Genomic DNA, 25,252 nt, shown 5'->3' with positions numbered 1-25,252 from the left:
ATTCTCACGCACACACATGCACACAGCTTTGTCACCATTGGGAATCTGACATGCCAGATCTGATACTGGAGATCTGCATGTGTGTGAGGGGGGCAGGTGTATTAACATGCAAGTGAATGTGCAACGCATGTCATGGAAGTTGAACTGAGAGTGCACGGTATATGTGTGTGTGTGTGTGTGTGTGTGTGTGTGTGTGTGTGTGTGTGTGTGTGTGTGTGTGTGTGTGTGTGTGTGTGTACAGTTTGAGTCAACCTCCTGCAAATGTTTAATGCACACATTACAAAAAAACAAAACAAAAATCACTGATCAGTAGAGTTGTGTTTTCGTTCCGAACCAATCAATTATTATTTTTTTATTATTAAATACCGGAACCAAATAGTTCTTAAGTATTATCCTCAACAGGTTGCTGAAGTTCAGTAAATGCCATAAGGACTGATTTATGAAAATTGTCTATTCTTTCTTCCTTAAAATAAGTAAAAGAATCGTGAACAGAACTGGTAAGGAACTGGAATCGGAAAAAGAAATGATACATTTCTTAGAATTTCCATTGCTACTACTAGCAACAATGACACACACTTACAATTTGACACTCTCTCACTTACACACAAACAAATCTGGGTGGTACAGAACCATGCATATTCCAGAAGATCTGCTTTACATTAATAATTCATCAAAAACATTTAGCATACAACTCTTCCACAGCGCATGCTCTCCAACGTCTCGCTCGCTCCCACACACAACATGACCTCTGGCTACAAGAAGGTGTGTTATTGAAGTAATTCCCTGACCTGTCCACAAGCAAAGCAAGGTCAATTCCTGGCAAAACCACAAAACCAACCAGCTGTGTCAACAAATACACTCTCAGTGGTAGTGATGTAAAACGTGGGTAGTTAGAGAGAGAGCGAAAGAGAAAGAAATGCAAGGGGGAAAAAAACAGGACTGAAGCTAAAATATCTTGTCTGTTTCAGAGAATACCTAGGAGGACATGCCACAGCATGTTTCTCCAGAAAAAGTGCAAGATGTTTTAGATTAGTCAAGAACAGGCCATGACATCACCTGACAAGACTGTTACTGTAAATTGCAGTCAAGAGCTTCTGTATTGAGCAGCTCATGGCAGAAAACATTTTACACAATGTGTCTATGTGCGTCTGGGCTCTTAAAGTTTACCGTCTGACAGACGATTACACAAAGTTGTTGTTCTCGGAATTGCATCTGAATTTACGACAGTGGTGAAACATCTCCCCAAGCCTGGAACCCTCAGCAAGTCTTTGCAGAAAGATAGATTTTGCCTTAAGCACTTAAGCGCAGAATAAAGCCCTGGTTTCAATGATATCCTGGGATAATATTGTTGCAGACATTTGTTCTATTGAACCTGACCTTTTCAAGGAAACAGTCAACCTGTTTGTAAATTACTAGACTGTAAGAATATTGGGAGTGATATAAACAAATGGAATTTTGAACCGGATCTTTTCAACAATACAGTCAAACAATTTCACAAAGCGTCTATTAAATACTTGACTGTTAGAACTTTGGGAGTAGCCAAATCCTTGTTCTTTTGAACCAGATCTTTTCAACAAAACAATCAAACTGTTCCACAAAGCATTTGTAAATTACTTGTCTGAAAGAACTTCAGGAGTAAAAAGTGTGAGGTCAACTGCATGTTGATTTTTAACATCTATTTCTTCTATCTCAAGAGTTTTGATGGTTTTGCTCAAATTAGATTAAAAACGCAAAAATAATGGTAGTTATTTTTAGATAAAAACTGGACGGCACTTGCTGAAAGAAATATGAAATGCAATGAGGTCATTTGACAACAATGCAGCACATTGCTCTTGAAATGTTTATTGTTGCATAATGCACACCGTTTGAAAAGCTATAATTCTCAAACAAGGGTAAGCAAGTTCCAGGACAAAATGTATGGCTTAAAATGAAACTAATAGGGATTAGGAATGGGTATAAATATTGATTTTCCATTTAATTGCCATCTTTATTTGAACAATCCTGATATCCATCTTTTACGCCATGTGTAGTTAGACACCTAGATCTTTTCACAGCATGTTGGGAGTACTGTGCCAAAGACTAGATCCATGCAATTTGTCATGGAATAATGTCTCTTTTAATACCTCAGATGTTGATTAAAAACAACAAAAAAAGAAACATTATTTCTAATCATACATAGCACAGATGCACTAAAGAAACCGTGAGTGTCCTTTCTAGTTGTTATGCACTAACTTGTCACACTGTATTGTACCAATTTCGAACGTCCCCTGTATGTTTAACAGCATGAGCTGAGAGATCATTTCTTTCATATGTAAGCTAAATGTACATTAAAAATGGAAAAATGTCCAAATTAATTGGAACGGAATCATAAACGAATAGGGAAACCTTTATCAATAATCAGCCTTAATGGGTATTGATAAAGCAATGTCACTGGTTCAAACCCATACTGATTGACCAATAAAAATCTATATAACTGATAATGTAAACTGAGGTTTTGTCTTAGGTACATATGTTTGGATTTGTGTCAAAGAAGGGGTTCTTCAGCCAAACTGATGGTGCTGTAGGGGTACTTACAGCAAAAACGTTTGGGAAACACTGCTATACATTAGTTTATATACTGTATACTAGTATGTAGCAAGTCAGTGTTTCCCAACCAAGTTAAAGATTGTCAGGTGTACAGTGGAAAATTATAAAATTCCCCAAAATAAATAAATGCATGAAAAAAATAATAATTTCAGGGATCAAAACTCCTAACCTTTAGGAGAAATTTGCCGTTTTGAAATCATAATGATTTAGCAATGATTCATAATGTAAAGAGCAATGATTAATGTGCAAAAGTGAGTGATATTTATATGCGTTAAGGGTGTGTCACATGACACATGAGCGATGCAGAATACATTGAAGTCTATGAAGTGACGTCACATTATACCAAAGTGTTTTTTCACACACGTTTTTACTTCAATGCTTTAATATCTTTGAGAGTACTAAACAACAAGAAATATTTAAACTGTCCAAATTTGTGGAGACATTGAATGTCTAATAATTTCTTTTAATTAAATATTACCTTGTTGTTTAGGAATATCAGTGACCCCAGATATTGAACTAATTTAGATTCACCAAGAAAATGCTTAGACCTAAACTTAAACGAGTCCTTTTATTACTTTCTGCTATCAAAGCAAATGCAAGCTTTTTTTCTCTTTTCCAAATACATGTTTTCAATGCACACCTCCTGCTTTTTTACGTGGCAAACTCGTAAAATTGCCCCTCTGTGACACTTTATGCAACTCAATGCGGCGCTTGACACTGGGTTCAGCCTCCAGAACCAATTTAAAACTGCCACGAGAAGTCGTCTGTCCGAGGCAAAGATGCAAAATCGAATGGCAATTGCCTCAGCATCAGTCTCCATTGATGCGTTTGATTACGAGCACGCGAGCACACAGTTTAAGTTAATGCGGACAAAGAGTAAGATTTGAGCTGTCAATTGAGTTCTATTCAGTTCATTTTTTACGTGTTTTGTTCACATTTTAATCGTATCCTTTTTTTGTAATATTGCGTTGTTCATATTTTAGTTAATTAATCTGCTTCCTGCTGTGTCTCTGTTGTTCATCTGTTCTCTTCATAAATAAATAAATACATAATCTGCTATATGCTCGTCCTGCAAGTTCATTATTAAAAATGAAAATGTGAACCAAAATAAAAGCTATTAAATGTTGTATTATCATTAAAATATGAAAATTAAAATGACGGGTAATAAAAGATTATAATGGAATTTTTACGACCCTGTCCATCTAAATAACGGAAGATGAGGAAGTCTATTTTTTTTTTGCATAGCCGAATTTCAAACATTACAGGTAAACATGCTACTAAGACTGACAGAAAACATGGACAAGTTCTTGAAAAGGAACAATATTGACAATGCTTAGCCTATGTGGGATAGTGGTGTGCCGTTTCATTTTTTAGCCATGTGTGCCATGGGAATCACTGTAGTAAATAGGTATTTGCATTCCAAACATCTAAATGTAGTTTCTTTTTAACTGAGTAGCTAGTTTGTTTACTTGCTACAATATAACTCATTCACAACTACACAGCAAACACTGCAAAGCCTACAGCTCTTCGTAAATCAGATCTCAGACACAGTAGTCAGAATTTTGACCTGATGGATGTCTTAAGATAGAAATAGACTCCCAGCTGTGTGCTTACACCCACATACACGTGTATTGTGGCTGAAGTTTCTCAACCGACTGGACAAACCTGTCGAGTCCAGGGTGACTCAAGGGCTTGGAGTGACAATGAACTGAGCGTTCGGTTGAAAGAAAGAACATAAGACTCTCCACTCCAAATGCACTCAATACAGACTCCAGTATAAGCACAGGTTTTATGACTCAAACACAAAGTAATAATATGACTGTTTATGCACATCTATACATCTGAATGGAGAACTAGCATTTCTCATCAAATAAAGAGATAATCTATATTGTCTGGCAAGAGTGTGTCTGTGAGCAGGGTTGGGCTCCTTATCTTCAAGAACACTCTGATCTGAGCTGATCAGTTTCACCAAAACAACTTGCATTGAGAGAAATGGCACTGTGTGTTTTAGATACTGTATTTTATTATCATAGCACACACATTGTGTTTGCTAACTGTGTGTTTGCAGTATCTCTGGTTTTTCTCCATCATTCATCCATCCCTACACTACCTCTTTTCCTCTCCTCTGTCTACTGTTGATTATTCTTCTGTCCCAGAGAGAACAGAGAAAATGTCAAAGCCAAGCAGGAAGATATGTGACTGCAGAACACACACATCAACAGTCTTCTGACCTTTATACACACAAACAGGGCAATACTGAGCTGCAGTAAACTAAACATGTACAGTTGAAGTCAAAAGTTTATATACACCTTAGCCATATACATTTTATATATATATATATATATATATATATATATATATATATATATATATATATATATATATATATATATATATATATATATATATATATACACACACACATCCTCCAACGTGTGTCTTTTAATGTCTCCAGAGGCTGAGGATTTTGAATTCTTTGACACATTAGAACATGTCTTGCATCCACCGACTAATAAGAATTTCAGACTATGTCCGCATTATCTGGATTTCCAGATACATTTGAAAACAGTATTTTAGTTTTCAAAACGCTCAACATAAAATAGCAGTTTTCAGACGTTTTCCAACAGTTGTTCGTCCACACTGAAATCCCCTTTTTGCCCATGCAAAACATAGACGTTCCATGTATGGTTTGAAAAGCAATTGTCCACCACCGGACAGCAATTATAACTTCCTGGAATCCAACCTCCCATCATCTTGATTGCTTTGGGTTGAATGGATCACATGACTGCGTGACATGACAACAAATATGCCAACATTTTCAGATATCGCCATCTTTCCTATCCACACCACTACGTAAAGAAGGCATTTTAAAATTTCAGTGTTGGGTAAGAATCTTGTTAGATTATTGTGTTACTTAATTAAAAAGTTATTTTTAAATGGAAAGTAAAGCGTTACATTACTTTTGCATTACTTTTTTCTCACAGCCACTTTCTCTTCTGCTATATACATGCAAGTAAGCCATGCACTTCATGAAAGAGACATTAAAAGGTCATGCTAGCTACTGTAAAACACTCATGTCAAAACAACATAGCAAACAAACAGATATTTAGAAAGTAGTTCTTCACATCATATTTATAATAAAGAATCAATAACATGAATATGCATGATTTTTTTTCCCATCAATATGGCAGCCAATATGAATAATGAAGAATAACCTTACTTAACCTTGGTAAGAAAAGTCTTACTAGAGGTCTGCATGGTCCTTAAAACGAAACCCGAACCCGACCTGTACCAGAGACTGTGTACCCTACCCGGCCTGAACTATACCGTTCGATTTTAAGCCCGAATCCAACCCGAACCAGCTTACTATCTAATATCTTCTCCTAGCAAGTACTGTTGCAATAGGCTGTATTTTATGTAAGCATATATGCAACATTCATAACAGTACTGAAACAGTAAATATACACAGTTTTAACAAGGCAAAGCAGTCCCTTAGTACACTAGAGTAGAAGGGGAAAAACCATAGACTTACCGTTTATTTGCTGAAATTTCACATAGTGCAGAACAATCTGGCATAAAATTAAACAATGCAACAGTCCCCTCTATGCAGCCTGAATTTGAAGCTCTTTTTTTACATTGTAAAATGTGCCGGTCCTGCACGAACCACTGAAGAAACAGCGAGACATGGTGCAAATGTCAAAGGCATTCATCCAGCATGTGTTTATATTGAAAAACAATGGGAAAGCGTGCAAAAACGCATTCGTTCTCTAACTCGTCCGGTCACGCTTGTCTGTGAGTGCGAGCTTGTGCACGAAACAGGTTCGGTAAGCCGGTTTATTTGTACATTAATTACAAACTCAAACCCGATGTCCTACTTGAAAAACTGACCCGAAACTCGTTGGGTTCTCAGGTCCCACCAGGCCTGGGTTGCAGACCTCTATGTCTTACCTAAAGCAGCAAAGTCCAACACTTGAACCTGCATCATACATATCATCATACGCAGTGCCCATCGACAATGCCAGAGTCAACTTAAGATGTTTTTCAAAGGTCAGGATAAAATTTAGTGGGGAATGCCAGCCTAACATGTTCAAGGAATAACTCTGATGTATAAATGTATATTTTTCTCTAAAGTCATCTCAGCGCACACTTGTTTTGAGTTGATCCACGGTGCATACAGATGCCACAACTTCAAAGGCGCATGTTGATACAACTTGAATGAAATCGTTTTTAATGCCACCAAAATGTCATAAACGGTTTGTTTGAATCAAACTACTTGTTTATTATAAAACCAAAATTTTGACTATTTTTAGAAACCAAGACATTTTCTCTGCGTACACTATTGATGTAGAACGTTGCTCTGTAGAGGTGTACAAAAGCAAAGTGTTACTTTGTATTAAGTGTTACTAAAAGTAACTCAATATTATAATCTAAAATAAAAAATAGTTACTTTATTCATTACTCGAAAAAGTAATCTGATTACGTAACACGCGTTACTTTATCGCGTTACTCCCAACACTGTTCGTGTGAATGATGCCTCAGACATACAAGTCCATTTATGCTTTGGAAACCCAAATTGCTGCATTTGCTTGATTTCAAGCTGACCAGACTCTTTCCACGCCCTCAAATAGCATTTTACACATTCCAATAAATCAAATGCACTGTCAGGGCTCCAAGACTGCGGAATCTATAGGACTGATGACTACAGGCTTCTCATACAGTGAAACAGGCAGGAAGGAAACAAACACTGATGTAATTAGCCCTAATTTAACTCGTTCTATGTGCTGCAGTGATAATTCACCAACTCGGTTTGTTAAAGTGTGGAATCACAGTGGTGGTATTAATTATAGTATTATCCACACACAAACATAAAAACACACCTGCCCATACACACATAAGCAAAACCCTTTTGTTTTGTTTCTTAAACACAAAGACATAATATATTGCATTTGGGCCAAAGCTCAGCACCACAAATACAGAATCACACTGAATGACTCTGGAGACGATTTTGCCAAATTTAGAGGATTATGAAACACTTCTTTTGTTGTAGGGGAAAATCATCTATCTTTTATCAATTAGTGTGACATATTCACCAATAGGCGCTTAATTGCCTTTGCAATGAAACTTTGCCTCCAATAAAGTTCTGGCAGTGTCAGAAATGTTGTCGCAGTTGTGCAGTCTGACTGCTCTATGGTAGCTAATTGAAAAAAATTGTTGATCGGGATAATTGAGCCCAAAGTCATGGCTACGATGTAGGGATGCACCGATCCAATACCTGGATCGGTATCGGCTCCGATACTGAAGCTTTTAGACGGATCGGGTATCGGTCCGACGAGCCTGATCCAAATCCAATACTGTTTGTTAGTCATGTTCATTACTGTCAAGCTCAAAAATTACATAAAAGAACCATTAAAACACCATTAAAGTAGTTCGGTGCACAGCCATTTTCAGATCTCTCCAGAGATGTTCAATCTGGTTTAAATCTGGGCTCTGGCTGGGCCACTCAAGGACATTCACAGAGTTGTCCCGTAGCCACTCCTTTGTTATCTTGGCTGTGTGCTTAGGGTCATTGTCCTGTTGGAAGATGAACCTTCACCCCAGTCTGAGGTCCAGAACACTCTGGAGCAGGTTTTCATCAAGGATGTCTCTGTACATTGCTGCATTCATCTTTCCCTCGATCCTGACTAGTCTACCAGTTCCTGCCGCTGAAAAACATCCCAACAGCATGATGCTGCCACCACCATGCTTCACTGTAGGGAAGGTATTGGCCAGGTGATGAGCGGTGCCTGGTTTCCTCCAGACATGACGCTTGCCATTCAGGCAAAAGAGTTCAATCTTTGTTTCATCAGACCAGATAATTGTGTTTCTCATGGTCTGAGAGTCTTTCAGGTGCCTTTTGGCAAACTCCAGGCGGGTTATCATGTGCCTTTTATCACAGGTGGACTCCAATCAAGTTGTAGAAACATCTCAAGGATGATGTGGAAACAGGATGCACCTGAGCTCAATTTTGAGTGTCGTGGCAAAGGCTGTGAATACTTTTGTACATGTGATTTTTTCGAACAAGATATCAAACAAAATTCTTTCACGTTTTCATTATGGGGTATTGTTTGTAGAATTTTGAAGAAAATAATTACTTTAATCAATTTTGGAATAAGGCTGTAACATAACAAAATGTGGAAAAAGTGAAGCGCTGTGAATACTTTCCAGATGCACTGAATATATATATATATATATATATATATATATATATATATATATATATATATATATATATTAGGGCTGTCGATTTAATGCGTTAATTCAGTGCGATTAATTTGACAAAAAATAACGCATTAAAAAAATGTACGCAATTAATCGCACCTTAATAAGGAAGATTCCTGAGAAATGCAAGCTTGTAGTACCACCTGTTTACGCCAGAGGGCAGTAAGTAAAATTTCAGCTGTATGAGCAATGCACAGTTTATACATTGAAGAAAACAACCCACAACACAGACATGCGTTACATTCTTGCGTTCAAAACACTTGGAGCCCAAATGCGATTTAAGGAATCTCAAGATGTGTTTAAAGATTGAGTATTAAACTAGATTTAAATTGAAACAGTGAACTAAAAATTTTATGTTTATGATGCAACGCACCCGAGATGCTACACAAGCATGTCTGACGCAGGTGTAGATTGACAGGTCCTTAAACAAGCCCTGATAATAAATCTCCAACTGATTGACAAATTCACTTGAGAAATGGATTGCTGTGAACTGTATATCAATGATTGTCTTATGATCAATAATATGGTAGTAAACAATACATTGTATTATAAAGCCGCTTTTGTATTGTCTTATCAATGATTAACTCTTCTGCTACAAGAAATGTAATGCAGTATAATTATCTGAATATTTGTTATTTTATATATATATATATATATATATATATATAAACATTTTTAAATATTTAAAAGACATCTATGTAAAATTATATATTGATATAAATATGTATAATCATTATATATTGAATTATTGTTATATGAGGGGCTTTCTCAGCAAATATTTGTATATGCGATTAATCGTGATTAATTAATCGGGACACCATGTAATTAATTCGATAAAAAATTGTAATTGACAGCCCTAATATACAAGTCATTTTTTGTTGCAGACATTTCTGGAACCCTGCAGGTAATCTACACTGTCATTAGCCCATTTTATCCCACCGGTTACAATTGTGACTGGGATCTAAAAGGATCTATTTAAAAAAAAAAATGGTTAATTCAGTTGTCAATTGTAAATGACATGCAGACATTTCTGCATGAGTTGTGCAAATAGTCACATGACCAGAGCTATTTAATTCCACTGTGCTCCTGGAAAGATTATGTCGGTCAAAACTCCATAAAAAGAATAAATCCTGTCATAATGCACATACAACTACCATATTTTGTACATAATTTGAATTGCATTGTATTCATTTTCTGTTAATTCAACTTTGTTGGTGGGGTAGGTTTTGTGTGGATGACTGAAAAATACATCAGGATATGGAAGCATATTTTGTCCACTCCTGTTTATAAAGATATTGTGATTAATCGCTATTAACTACAAAAACTATGCGATTAATCATGATTAAATATTTTAATCGTTTGACAGACCTATATATATATATATATATATATATATATATATATATATATATATATATATATATATACATATACATACACACACACACACACATACAAAGTGTAGAAGGGTCAGTGACAATGTTTGCAAAGTAAAACTTGCAACTGAAACAGCAGCAGAAAAAAAAAGAAGAAAATCCTTATTGTTGAGCTTTATTCAGTGGCGATTGCTATGTTGCCTATTCTTTTGGAAGAACACTTTTGAGTTTAGTTAATAATTTTAGAAATGTCATCATTGGAGTTGCAGCTTTTGGGAGCAGTATTGCAGGTACCAAAAACAACAGTATGTGATTCCCCACTTCTGAAAACACCAGTCGCCAAACGTTGAGGTGAGACAGGCAGTGAGGCATCCCTCACACATCTGGGCTACTAGCATGTGCATGTATGTTATTGTTCACACCCACCTACCCATCAGAATCAGACAGTCAGGTAGGGTGTAATGACTGGCACCAGGGAAGAGGGCTATTTACAAGACAGCAATCCAGACCATCACCCTTGACACAATTGTCTGATCTCAGCTTCCTGCAGTCCCATCCAACTCACAGATGGAGTACAGAACTTTCTGGTCTACTTATACAATATCAACACACATTTGAACCTTATCACAAATAGAACTGGCCTCAGTGTTTCCCATTAGTTGACTAGACTATGGCGGCCCGCCACAGTCTAATTTGTCCCGCCATGTTCTCGTAATGAACCAAACATTTTTTACACATCTCATCTAAAATATTTTTGCTGTCTCGTAATAACATAAGATAAAAGGTTGTGTTTGCAGTAATGGAGATCATTTTCGAAACAGTCAGGTTTTGTGGATGTGGATCAGGTTTAAACATAGCGAAATTAAGCATTTTCAAACTTGAAATACAATAAGTGTCCTGAGATACCTCATCAGTCTGTGACAGCACTAGACTGTGCAAACAGCAGCCAAAAATGTGTCTGTGTCTTTCTCCCTGGTTGTGCCAAATTTAAAAAAAAAGGAGTGAATAATAATGTCTGACAACACATTATATAAAAAAACACCATCTGGTACTATGAACTGCAATACTGTATATACCATACAATACCTTTTTTCTTTCTCACTCTCCTTTTTTAATGCACTTTTCCTCCAATTTGACCTTGGATTAACTATATCCATACTTTTAGACTAAAAGTTGTATTTGCATGTTTCCAGAAGGCTTTGATGAACTTTTACATTTTGAAAACATAAAAAGTTAGCTAGATTAATGCTGCTAAATAAGGCGAAAATGAGTCAACAGTCTGAGAAAAATATTTGTTATTTATGAGTGTAAACGCCCAGATCATAATCATCATCATCAACACTGTGTATTGGTGACTATATTAAGTGCTGTGCTCGTGGAAGCAGCGGCGAGTGGCAGTGCAGGCCATGCAACAATCTGATCCATTTGAAAGACAGTGTTACCTTAGGAAGTCTTGATTCCGATACATTTTTTCTCTCCACAAATTCAATTCAAGCTGAACTAGCAAAAAAATAGCTTAACTTGTAACTTGCAACAGAGAATACAGTGAAATCCAGAGGTGGGTAGAGTAGCCAAAAACCTTACTTAAGAAAGAAATTAAGTAAAAATTACTTAAGTAGAAGTAAAAGTATTAATGTAAAAAGATTACTTGAGTATGAGTAAAAAAGTATCCAATAAAAAGAATACTCAAATTGATAATGATTATTATTAATAATATTATTGTTATTAAATGGACATTTTCAGCATTCACTACCATGTTGTTCCAAACCCATATTAATTCTTTAAGGGATAGTTAACCAAAACATTAAAATGCTCTCATTTTCTCACCCTCATGCCATCCCAGATGTGACTGACTTTCTTCTGCAGAACACAAATTAAGATTTTTAGAAGAATATCTCAGCTCTTTTGGTCCATACAATGCAAGTAATTGGTGACCAGAAATTTGAAGCTCCAAAAAGCACATAGAGGCAGCATAAAAGTAATTCATACGACTCCAGAGATTTTCAGAAGCAATATGATGTGGGTGAGAAACAGTTAAATATATATAACTTTATAATATATAAAGTACTTTTTTTACTATTAATTCTCCTCCCTGACCAGTAGGTGGTAATATGCACAAAGAATTTAATCGCCAAAAACACAAGAATGTGAAAGTGGAGATTTATTAGTAAAAAAGGATTTAAGTATTGATCTGTTTCTCACCCACACTCATATATCTTCTGAAGATTAAACCAGTGTCATTTGAATTCCTTTTATTTGCTTTCTGAGCTTAAGAGTTCTGGTCACCATTCACTTGCACTCTAGAATAAACTAACAGAACTAAAATATTCTTCTAAAAATTTTTGTGTTCAGCAGAAGAAAAGTAAAACACATCTGAGATGGCATGAGGGTACATTCTGGAAAAATTGTGTGTGTGGTGGTGATTCTAAATGAGAACACCAAAGTTGTTGACTGTGTTTTCTTAAGATGGAGCTGCAATTTTAATCTTGAAATATATCCCCGTCTTGGTGGAAAATGAAGGCGTTGCGTGGAGTAAAGAAATATTTGTTTTGCGTGCTTGATGCTGTAGTGTTGAATGCGACTCGAGCGAGATTGTACAGCTGTGAAGTTCCATTGTTGTAAAAGTCACATTCAAATATCTCAATAAATTACACATTTATTAACACGTATTAAATTAAAACCAGTAATGTAATGACAGGAATGCTCACCATTGTAATGAAGTAAAAGTAAATTTTGTTCATCAGAAATTTACTTGAGTAAGAGTGAAATGTACCCACCATGAAACTTACTCATAAAAGTATTTATTTTTTTTACAAAAAAGGTACTCAAGTAAATGTAACAGACTAAGGGTAGCGCATTACTACACACCTCTGGTGAAATCACACAAAACTGTCTGAACAGTTTGGCTCATTTTCACCTTTTTATGAACTTGTGGAGATGCATAAATCCTTGGAATATTCCATTACAGCCTAATCTGAGGGGGGAGGGGGCTGCTTACATTGATGGTGCTGAAAATAACAGTGATATCAATCATATTGTAATAGAATTGTAACAGTGATATTTAAAAATTCAGCACATGTTATTTAGCATTAATGATAATAAACAAGCACATTATTTGTATTTTTAGGGGGCCTTTGGCTTCTGGGGGCCCCAAGCGGTTGACTACCTTTGACTAATGCTAAGTCCGCCCCTGGGTGATGTCTCTAAAAGGTGATTGGCCCTTTTCTCTGTAAGGCGGGACCTCCGCTGTATATCCGTTGACCGTTCTAATTTCTCCCATTAATTTTAACACAAGTGGTCTGTCTCTGCTACGCGGTCTCTGACTTGGCCTAAAAGACGTGAAAAATGCTTGTTCACAATCCTAGTTTTTTGTGATATGCAAACCTATAATGATATAATTATTTACAACACTCTTAATGGAAATCACTCGAGTAGCCTATTGTTACCATGGTCACCAAGCACTAGGAAGTGTAATCAAGCTTAAAATCATGATCGTTCCAAGAGATTGCAGTGGCAAAATGTACAGTAAATAAGGAGGTATATTTTTGTTTGTTCTCACCCAAAACTGACTGGATCAGTTTAGAAGACACTGATCAAACTACTGGACTACTATAATGTTGCCTTAGTGTGCTTTTTGGAGCTTCAAAGGTCTGCTCACCATTCACTTGTATTGTATGGACCAACAGAGCTGAAATATTCTTCTAAAAATCTTTATTTGTGTTCAGCAGATGAAAGAAAGTCATACACATCTAGGGTGTCATGAGGGTGAGTAAATTAAGAGAATTTTAATTTTTTGGAGAACAATTCCTTTAACATGGCTTTAGTGTGAAAATCATTTACTAAACTTATCTGTTTAAAGTTGCCATGACGATGCAACACATGGAAAACTAAGCAATTTTATCACACTAAAATCATGTCGAACAGAGATTTATCACACTATGAACATGTTAACACATATATGGCTCTATTTTTGTGAGCGCATAAAGCACAGCGCTATGCGCAATACCATGCGCAATGTCTTATACAATTTTCGTAAGAGCGCATATTCTAAATCGCAATTTCCGTGCCAGCGCAAAGTGCAAGTGGGCATGGGTGGGAGTGTTTGCGCTATTGTGGGTGTTTTGTATGTTAATGAAGTGGCGCAAAGCACAATTAGCTATTTTCCTGATAAATAGTTTTTTGCTATAAGACATTTGAAAACCACATCTTAACTCAGTGCAAAGTTTAAACTTTGTTCCTGCATTTGCAGTTTGGAGATTTCAGCAGCAGGTGGTAATAAAGTTAATGTCAAAGTTCAACTCTGAAAATATTGTGGAACATCAAATTATGTCCCTGATGGTCAGAGTTGTAGTCGTCTAATATGAAACAAAAATGTATGAGATTTGTGTCATTTATAAGTCTTGGTTTATTTTTCAATTATTATTATTATTATTTTAAATATACAATTGTATTTATGGTCTAATTTGTAAGTCTAAAGGTATTTGTCCACCTGTTGTCATAGAGTGATTTTTAAGTCAATGCAAAACAGGCCGGTGGAAGAAGTTGGAGTAAATTGTTTAATTGGTGTGTTGTGATTTTTTTTGACCACTTCATTATTTTAATTATATTTTCATTTCATTTAAAATATAATATCAATTTAGAAATATTATTGGTTTATTTTCATTGTGTTTCAATAAATTAATTTCATTTATCAAAATCAACTGGTTGAAGTGAAGTACGTGCCGATAAAATCACTGTTAATGCTAGCCATGTTTTGTGTCTCAGATGAAAATTATTAATAATACTTAGTCACTGTAATTAAACAGAGAATGCATCCAAATTCTTAGGAGAACACTGTCATAGAAATATGCCCGACAACTATCTAGAATGCATTTTAATGCAAAAAAGAACGTCATTTTCAAATGCTTTGAAAATGCTTTCAATACCTACTAGTCCATTTACACTAACTTCTTATGAATGTGCTGTCTTGGTTTATATCGCTGGTGCTTGAGAGAATTAACTAATAATAGGACTCAGACGGTGGAATAATAACCAGAAAAAACCTCAGAATTAAATTGCACTTGACCCAGCTCATTTGCATGTTGCATGTACGATTTTGCCAAACCTACTTGTGCGTACTTAAGATTTAGCCCGTGCTTGCCCGAAAATACCATGAAATAAAATGTAATGGCCATGCCCACTGACTTTGCACTTATGACATATAGCATAGTGCTGCACTTAATGCTAGCACTCTTAAAATAGGGCCCATAAGGTGCAAGTCTTGTAGGGCTGTCAAAATTGCTCAAAAATGACATTCGAATATTCCCTCTAAAAAAAACACATATATTCGAACTATTCGAATATCTGGTTGCGCATTTGGTCAATGACGCGCATTACGTCAATAACAGGACAAATTAATACAAAGAGACATAACTATTTGTATAGGTAGTTTATTTAAGTTTAAACATATTTGACAACGTATTACCTACACAAAAACAAGTAAATCAACTAATGGCCAAGACCTCACTCTCGCTCGCACGCGCAGGCACTCTTTCTCTCTCTCTCGCCCTCACGCTCTCTGCGCATAACGGTTTAAAAGAACAACAACAATAAACAAATGTTGAGTGCTGATCAAGAGTTTTGTGCAAGCAATATAAGGTCGCGACTCTTGTCCCAAATATAGCAGGCTTCATTCAGTGATTAAAACAAATTATTAACATTAATTGAAGTTTTACAGTATATAGAACCGACATTGAACGCTCCGAGCGAGCTGTGCTGTGGTAAACATGGAACTTTTCCTTGACATGAAACGGTAAATAATCAAACCAGTGGAAGCCTGCAGTGCATGAAACTGCTGTATCTAACCTACCTTATTCATGCAACATCTATTCAGTCAGTACAGTAGCCTTACATTTTAGTCATGTTTCTGTTTAACGTTAAATAAAATGAGGCACACAATTCCGAGAAATGTGACAACAAAGACCCCTCAGGCAGCACGCCCACTCGCAAAGCAGACAGCCGCACATCTGCTACCGCGGGCGCGTTTTTTTCCACATTCGAATATTAATTTTCACCTTCGAATTTCTGTTTTTTAAAACTATTCGAATATATATTCGAATTTAGAATATTCGTTGACAGCCCTAAAGTCTTGTTGCTAAACTTTTAATAAAGTGTGTATTTTAATGTGTATATGGACTGCCCTCATCACTTTCATTGTAAGTAGTGCCTTAATGTAACCGTGGTTTTTAAATAAACAAGGGAGAGTTAAAAATTATATTTTCTATTGTAATCAACATTATGCTACAAATACTTCCAATTGAGCTTAAATTGTATTGAACCCAGAACAATCCTCTAAGAAGAAATGCAAACTTGTTACAGAACTTATGAAACAAAGCTGCCCACATTCTTATATGGTTTTCGCCTAAAATCTTGATGTTGATAGAAAAGAAAGGTCCATGGACACATTATGCATGAACTATATAAAGTTTGGTCTAAATTTTTATTTTGATGAGGGTGGGGGGCACAAGTCTTAATTAAGACGTCCCTAAAGCCCCACAATTTAAAACCTGACTGAAAAAAAACATCACTTGATGTACACAGATGCATCATCCTGAGTTCACCCGATATGGTTTCTCAAAAAGTAAAGCTGCAGTTTCATTCCCTTGGCGTGACAGAGCAATCCAATATCACTCAGCAGCAGAGAGATGAATCATCAACTACTGTGATAAAGAGCGTAATGGAGACATTGGAGCAAAGCACTGATACGACACACTCACAAACTCTCTGCCCTCTAACAATACCTGCGATGAAGCATACAAGTGGCAATGCGTGCAATGACAAGCCAATGTAAACATGCTTGAACACAACTGCAGTACTATTGAAATGCAAGGTTTTGTATGCTATAGAGATGACACACTGGTAGAGATGCACATATATGTCATTTCTGGGCCGATACCGATAATTCACAGCTCATTGTGGCAGATACAGAAAACAATATTTAATATTTAAATATATTATTTTCAATCGTTCAACCTGGAACTGCTAGTTAAGTCATTAAAAGCTTCTCATTTTAAAATAGGTGTCACTGGTAACACTTTACAGTAAGGTTCAATGTGTTAACATTAGTAAATGCATTAGGTAACAAGAACAAACAATTATCAATATATTGGTTACATCATTTATTATTAGTTAGTTAATAAAAATGTAATTGTTCATTGTTAGTTCATAGTGCATTAACTAATGTTAACTAATACAATCTTTGATTTTAAATATGTATATGTTGAAAGTAACATTAACTAAGATTAATAAATGCTTAATAAGTATTGTTCATTGTTAGGTCATGTTAACACATGTTGTTAACTAATGTTAACAAGTGGAACCTTATTGTAAAGTGTTACCGTGTCATTTAAAAGCTTGATATTTGGACTGCTATTTAAGGTTTGACGAATGTAACACGAGCCATAAATGTGCCGATGTTACAGGTGTACGCTGATTTACATGAGAAATAAATTACAATACACATGCATACATTATGGTGCCCATTTACATAGCTGTTTACAGTAATCCTGATGACTTGCTCACATAGAGGCTGCGTCCGAAACCATGAAAATGCTGCCTCTGGAGGCTGCATGCAGAGGTGGGAAGATATCAAGACAGGTCCGAATCCAATGGCAGCTGAGCTGAAGAAACAAATGGCAGCCGAAGAGGTGGTTGACAGCCAATTTGTGCATAATCTAAGTTTTTTTCCCCACTTTTTCCATCTATTGATTTCATTTCTATGGAGAAATTAGTATTTTATTTAGGAAATATACACTTATAGACAAAACTCTGATAGGGCAGCAAGGCAACAAGACTGTTACCTTTGGTTTCGGACGCAGCCAGAGAGAATAATGACCTTCAAACAGCTGTACTGCATTATGAGGCGATAAACTGCATGTAAAGAATATTAAACAAAACACAAAAACCCTAATCTCTATATACTGTAAACCGAGTATTATTAGTGCCAGCAGACAGACTGCGAGTGCAGCTTAAGTGTGCACTCCCATTCACTGACGCTTGCTACAGCGCTCATCTGTGACAGTTCCAATGTATAACTAATTAAATGTGCCGGTTTAATTTGTGCTTGGACTTGTTTTAATCATAATGTTGCAATTTAAGTAACGAAGTGCGATTTCCTACTAGTGATGGCCACTTTCGAAACGCTGCTTCATAAAGCTTCGTAACCTTTACGAATCATTTGTTTCGAACCAATGCTTTGGAGCGTGTATCAAATTGGCCAAGTCACGTGATTTCAGGAAACAAGGCTTTGTTATGTCTTACTGTTTCAAAACAGTTTTAAAATGTTCCGCAGTCACGCTGGGGATGTTGATCACACAGTAAAACAGTGAATCAGTGTTTAATGTAGGCTGTAACTGATCTCGAGTCAGTTCAGCAGAAACTTAATCCAGTCATTTTAATTTCCCTGTCACTCACCTTTGGGAACAAGCTGTGTTCCCAAAGGAAAGAAAATTTAAATGTTGTGTTTGTGAGAATTTTTTTTAAGTGAGACATAGATATTCTAAAGAGATTTGTTTGTTTTACAAAAAGGGAATCTGGAATTTAAACTATTGTAGATTATGACGCGCCTTCACTTTTTTATTTAGTACACCCACTTTTCCAACAGTAGGAATGCTACATAGAGTAGTGGTTAACATACTCATCATGTGTTTTTAAGCACTTGATGAGTGTGTTTGAGTTTAATACTGACCGATTGAAACTTATTTCAATAACGTTTCTTTTTCACATTTGAAAAAATGTTTTTGTAAATGTTTTAGAATAAAAAATATATATATATTTTGGCATTTATTAAAAAACAAAAAGTCACACTTATATAAGAAGTTCATCATATTCTGCAAATATTCAGATCTGTGTATTCCAGGATATTGTAGCCAACCATGAAAAACATATGATAAAAACAGGCCGGTTATCGGACAAGAATAAATATGGTGCCAATATATCATGCATCCCTATTCACTGAACTGGTACTGCAAGGGGAAAAAACTGCAAATCTATGATTTACTGCAGCCACCACCCTCTGATTGACAAATGGATCTCTGAAGGGATTCTGCTGATAAAGAAGGGAGGAGACAATATGCTGAGAAGGTTCAGATAGGGAATCACAAATCGGGGTTCAAATTAAGGTCATGGGTTGGGAGAGAGGCCAAAAGAAGGACAGAGAGGCAGGAAAAAGAGAGAGAGAGAGAGAGAGAGAGAGCTTTACTAGTTTTATATCTATGACTTTCTATCAGTTCTGTTGGATGCTGGTGTTAAAAGGATAGTTAACCAAAAAAATACAAATTCTGTCATATTTTAGGCTACCTTACTTTATTCTTCTTCCATGGAACACAAAAGGAGATGTTAGGCAGAATGTTAGTGTAGTCACTGCTCACATTTATTGCATCTTTTTTTCCACACAATGAACATAAACCATGAGTCTCCTTTTGTGTTCTAGTGAAGAAAGTCATATGGTTCTGAATGACATGAGGGTACGTAATTGATAACAAATCTAAACAAAACTATTCATTTAGTAATTCTCAGAGAGCTTTTACATGCTCACATATACCAAAATCGGCTTCTTCCAAAAAAAAAAAAATTTTTTTTTTAAAGAAACCAATCAGACAACGCAAGAAAACAGTGTTTAAATGAGACTTGGAACCATAAATATGCATATTGGTTAAACTGGTAAGAAAGCCAGTAAAGGTGTTTACAGGCAAAGCAAAATCAGGGTAATGGTAAAAATATATATATATATATATATATATATATATATATATATATGTGCTAATCGGTTTATGCTTACCCCGATAATGCAAAACCGTTTAATACATTTACATTGCCATCATATTAAGCATAATTGATGTAAGATTGTGTATGTAAATGTGCTCAATGTCAAAATGGGAAAAAATTAAGTTAAAAAAAAGAATTTTAAGATTCATTTTTGTTTGTGACCTGGCCATTACTTGACAGTTTTTGCAAGATTTGTCCACATGGTGACAGACTGTGTCAAATGGAGGCAACAATATAAAATAATCTATATTTAAGCAACAAAAGATCTTATATGAGGGTGCAATAAAACTATACAAGAATTGCAGCCCTTTGTACAGGGTCCTGAGAGGACATGGCTACAGGGTGTACAATGAAACACTATCATCTTCCTCTATTATCATCATCTTAGCAATACTAAGTGCTCTTCTTGACTGACGTTACAACACAAATACACACAGCTAAACAACATCTAGGTTCAGAGATACAGAGTATCCATGGCGTGATTAAGCACACTTACCTAACAATAATTATTGCAAATATCGAAATGTTTATATCTGTTCTGAAGTATCTTACCTTTCAGTTGGTCATTAACACTTTGCCCAGCACGTTCCAACACTCTTCCATCTTCTTTCTCGTAACGGTCATCCAGAAAACTTGCAGTGACCTCTGACAAGTGCACCTTCCCTGCAACACCCAGCTGTTCCATAAGATTGGCCAGGTTGACATCATTGGACCAGACATCAAACTTAAAGCGCTTCATTCCAAGAATGCCACACAGCACAGTGCCAGTGTGGACGCCAACGCGCATGTACACTGTCTCAGACATCTCCTGGCAGAATTGCTCAATGGCATGGATCATCCCAAGACCCATGTCCACACAGCAGTATGCATGATCGGCGCGTGGCTCAGGGCAGCCCGCAACACAATAGTAACAGTCTCCTAGAGTGCTGATCTTCTCGCAGTGGGTCAACTCACACAGACGGTCAAAACGACCAAAGAGGTCATTCAGCAGTCCAACCAGGGCATGGGCGGATTTGTTAGCACTCATTTTGGTGAAACCTACAATGTCAGCAAAAAGGATGCTGACCAGCTCCATACGCTTCATGTTGAAAGGTCTGAAAATTATTTGTCCACGTGGGATTGAGTTTTTCTTACGCTTGTTGCACTTCGGGCTGGACGAGGTTGCGGCAGATGCTGTAGCAACAGAGCACGTACCTGCGCTGTATCGTTTTCCTGAGCTTTCGCTCTCCTCGTCTCCCTGCTTCATCAGTTCATCTGCCACCAGCTGTGGCATTACAGAGTGGATCATCCGCTCCTTAAGAGCTTTCTCCACCTCAAGGTCCTTGCCATGCATGATTGCCTGCCCTACCTTTAGAAAGGTACTCCGAGAACGCACTTCAGACATAATAAATATGTGGATGCCTATGACATGAGCGCACAGGTGCAGCAGGGCTTTACCTGGGCAAAGCCACCTCAGCATTTCCCAGTCTGAACTTGGACCTTCGCCATTGGCCCATGGCTCTACATCACTACCATCCAACTGAGCCAGTTGCAGCCAGCCTAAAGCCTCAAAGAGCACAGAATACAGTAGTCCAAGGAGCACAGAGGCATAAAGGCGTAGATGCAAAACACTGTACAACAAGAGCAGCACCTCCATACAAAGGGAAAATGTTCCAACAGGTGATATACAAGGAGCATGTTGCAAAGACTCCTCACCAACAGGGGGTAGAAGTGATTGATTGCCCACTCTTTGTCCACCAAAATGAGCAAAATAAGCGGTCTGGGTCTGTGGTGCCAATGTGATGCTGAACATGATTACTGTAAGCAGGAAGGAGGCGTGGTTATAGAGACGCATATACGGCCTCGAGAAGGTAAACCAGAGAAGGAGGAGGCAGATTATGAGAAACCCTGCAGTAGGGACCAGGAATTTTGTAGGGTTACACCTGGAGCTATTGATCCCAAAGTACACCCCCCAAAAGAGTGCTGCAATGGCGAGATAAAAGAGGATATAGCGGAATCGTCTTTGCGTCTGGGGAAAGCATCGCTCCCTACATGCCTCCTCAAGTATGGATGAGTCAAATTTAGGGTCCCAGCACTGTGCGGCAGACCTTTCAAACAGCGGTGGAACTCTCCTCTGATGACTCAGATGAGTTATGGTAACCCTGGGTCCACCCAACTCCCCAGAGCTGCAGCTGGATGAGATACTATACTTGATGGGCTTGGAGGAACCCATGCCACTGGGCACATCAGCACACTCACTCTCTAGTCCTGGGCCCACCTGTTGATGGTGGGTGTCAGTTATCCGCACAGTAACGGCCTCTCCTTTACTATCACAGCTAACCTCGGTCTCCTGCAGCGGCTGGTGCTGCTGTGGCAATGCCATGGTGATGAGACAACAGCTGGCTCTTAATTATCACATATCAGCTACAATTAACTGTACAATGAAGTGGTACTTGATATAGAAAATTATTCTTATGAGAGCAACAAAAAGTTTCAATGTGAAAACAAGTGCTCTCCGGAGATGGACCGTCACGGACTCTTGACGAGTTCCTTACCCGCGCTCCAATGACGTCAACACTCGGATTCCATTAGATGTTATGGCTCAGTGACGCGCGAGCGCGCCTGTGTGCGATTCTGCTCCGTGCGCGCGGCCGAGACTGACGCACTGTCATCCGCTCGGTCCCTCTTTCTCAAGCACATCGCTTTTAATACGCATTCAACACGACAAGAGCAAGTACGTATATTTAAATAGTAAGAAACGTGGGAGGTTGGTACACATCGGCTATTCTGAAGCTGTCTTTAAAATACTTTTTATCCAGTGAAACACTGTCCTTCAAACACCCTCTCCAATGCTCTGCAAAGTTTGAATTTGCGTTCCCTTTTTTTAAGCAACTAAAAGACATCTGAAGGTAGAATACATTTAAATGTCATATTTCCAAATGACAGATTTTACCCATTTCTTGCACTAGTTTCGGTTTAACGTCAGTTTTAATCAAATGTCAAAAATAACGTTTGCTGTTCGACGGTTAAGACTAATCTGTCAAAAAGGCGCGAATTTCTGAGAGAAAACGTTTAAAAAGCTTCGAATTTCCCTTTTGAGCGACAACAATCACTTCTTATCAATTCAAAGGTGTCTAATATTATATCCCCTTAGGCTGTGACATCAGGATGAGATGAAGCGATACTCATCTTAATATCGCGTAAAAAGTCAAACAGTGAAGAGTTGCGGTCGCCTTTTTCCGAACAAACTCAGACAATATTCCGCTACAGCCCAACGTCTGCCCCTGTCGAGGGTAAAAAAAGGGCCTGTCCCATGGAGGAGCCCCGTCCTTTCCTGAACACCCACTCCGGATACCAAAAGTTAATATTCCAGCTCTTAAAAAGTTGAAATACTACCAAAATCAAGCTGTCTTCGCGATCACTTTAAATGACATCAGCGCTTCGCGTGTGGGTGCAACGCGGCTGTGCAGATCTGCCAACTCCAGAAGACATAAATAATATGGTGATTTCAACTTTAAAGAAGAAGAAAATACTGATAGTTCCGAGCCAATCTTACAAGTTAAAGTCTTCTGACGGGAAGTATATCCTTGTTTGTGTTCAACCCCTCGGAACCCTCTTACTTGTGTGTGTAATCTCCAAGAATTTGAATGCAAAGTGTCCAAAATGAAGAAAGTTTTTCCCCCCAGGCCTCGAGTCCCTTGATCAGACTGGCAGTTTAACACTCGTAGAGTTAAGAGCAATAATGAGCATGTGCCCTCCTCTCACACTCCATTATACATTTATAATCCCATGCCAATGCCCCAACTTCATCCTCTACTTTATTTCCTCCAGGTCGCCAAGAAGATACGCCGTTTGTGTTTAGGATTCTTCCAAAACTCTGTACAAGTCCGGTTTTTTTGTAGGCAAGCTCATGCCAGGCGAACACACTGCAGCTGTGTTGTGTTGCGTTGCGTCCTCTTCCGTTCGCATTCGGTCCTCCGCCGTCTGATCGAGCCTGTTGAAGGGAACGGCTGAGTCGTGAGAACCGGTCGGCTTCAGGTTGGGAACACGGCGTTTACCCGGGCGCTGCGTTCACCAGCACCACCATGTTCTGAGCACACTCGGAAAATATGGATGTGGGCGTGCAGCGGGATGGACAACTTGACTACAGTGTTGAAAGACAGGGGAGGGGGCAAGTCGGATGGGTGCGCGCACGCTACGCTATCTGAACGGCGGCGTGCACGCATGAGAAATGCAAATACAGTTGGTTGCGCCCCTCAAATTGGATTGATGTTCTCTGGGAGCACGTGTTGTCTAAAGAACAGGTAGGTTGAGTGTAATTATGTAGCAATTAATCCTATGCCAAGCATCAGCACTAAAAATAAATATGACAAGAATGATATACCAATTTTTATTTTATTACAAGTTTTTGCACACAGGTTTTCTAAGTAAACTTTAATGGTATAAAATGTATTGAAGTGAGTAAGTTTAACTTAAACATTTCAGTAACTTTTACATACGAAGTATCTAAAGTATCTGTATTTAACATGGTATTTAAATAAGGTATTTGTGGTATATTTATTTCCACAGGAAATCTTCATATATGCTATGTATTTTATCGTAAACATCACTGCATTACTGGCGATTGACCACAATATGGATTTGTGCATGTAGACCTTAGCACTTGGTGCACAAAACACCATGATGGTAACAATTAACTTTTCATATTCTTCTTTTATTTATATATATATATATATATATCATGAACGGGTCATTTTGAGTAGAAAACATACTTCAGACTCCACAAAACAAGAAGTTAACAAACGTTACAACAAAATCAACCATATAAAATGTGTAAATAACCTTGCAAGTGAAACCATCATTATTCATTTAAGCCCTGTTCATGCTGGGAACAACAGCTTGGAAAATTTAAGGAAAATTTACTTATTTTATTTACCAGTGAAATTTACTCAAATTCACAAAAAATATGACAAGGTTTTTTGTTTTGTTTTTTACCTAAGGATTGATGCATTGTAAAAATAACAAATTATCCTAAATGGTGTTTATGTCATGTTTAGATGTTTTTTGTTCATGTCTTGATTCCATGTCTTTTATTTTGAAAAGTTTAGTTCCTGTTTCCATAGTCATGTGATGTCCTGTTTTCCCTCCATGTTCATGTGTCTTGTTTTCATAGGTTTATTGTTTAATTATCTTGTTTAGAGTTCTGTTGTTCATTGGTTTATGTTCCCCCATGTCATATATTTAAGCCC

The 25,252-nt window shown here is 37.3% G+C and overlaps 1 protein-coding gene across 1 annotated transcript in view; it reads right to left on the bottom strand.

The window, feature by feature from the left end:
- Positions 1 to 24,236, bottom strand: part of LOC127640036 (adenylate cyclase type 9-like) — a 61,582-nt gene extending 37,346 nt beyond the window's left edge. Inside the window, exon 1 of the mRNA XM_052122410.1 lies at positions 20,577 to 24,236. Coding sequence (XP_051978370.1) covers positions 20,577 to 22,386 — 1,810 coding nt within the window. The 5' untranslated portion in view covers positions 22,387 to 24,236. The remainder of the gene's footprint in view (positions 1 to 20,576) is intronic.
- Between the last annotated feature and the right edge of the window lie 1,016 nt (positions 24,237 to 25,252).

Source organism: Xyrauchen texanus, chromosome 48 (genome assembly GCF_025860055.1).
Source record: "Xyrauchen texanus isolate HMW12.3.18 chromosome 48, RBS_HiC_50CHRs, whole genome shotgun sequence".
NCBI lineage: Eukaryota > Metazoa > Chordata > Actinopteri > Cypriniformes > Catostomidae > Xyrauchen > Xyrauchen texanus.
This window is presented reverse-complemented; position numbering and strand designations above follow the sequence as displayed.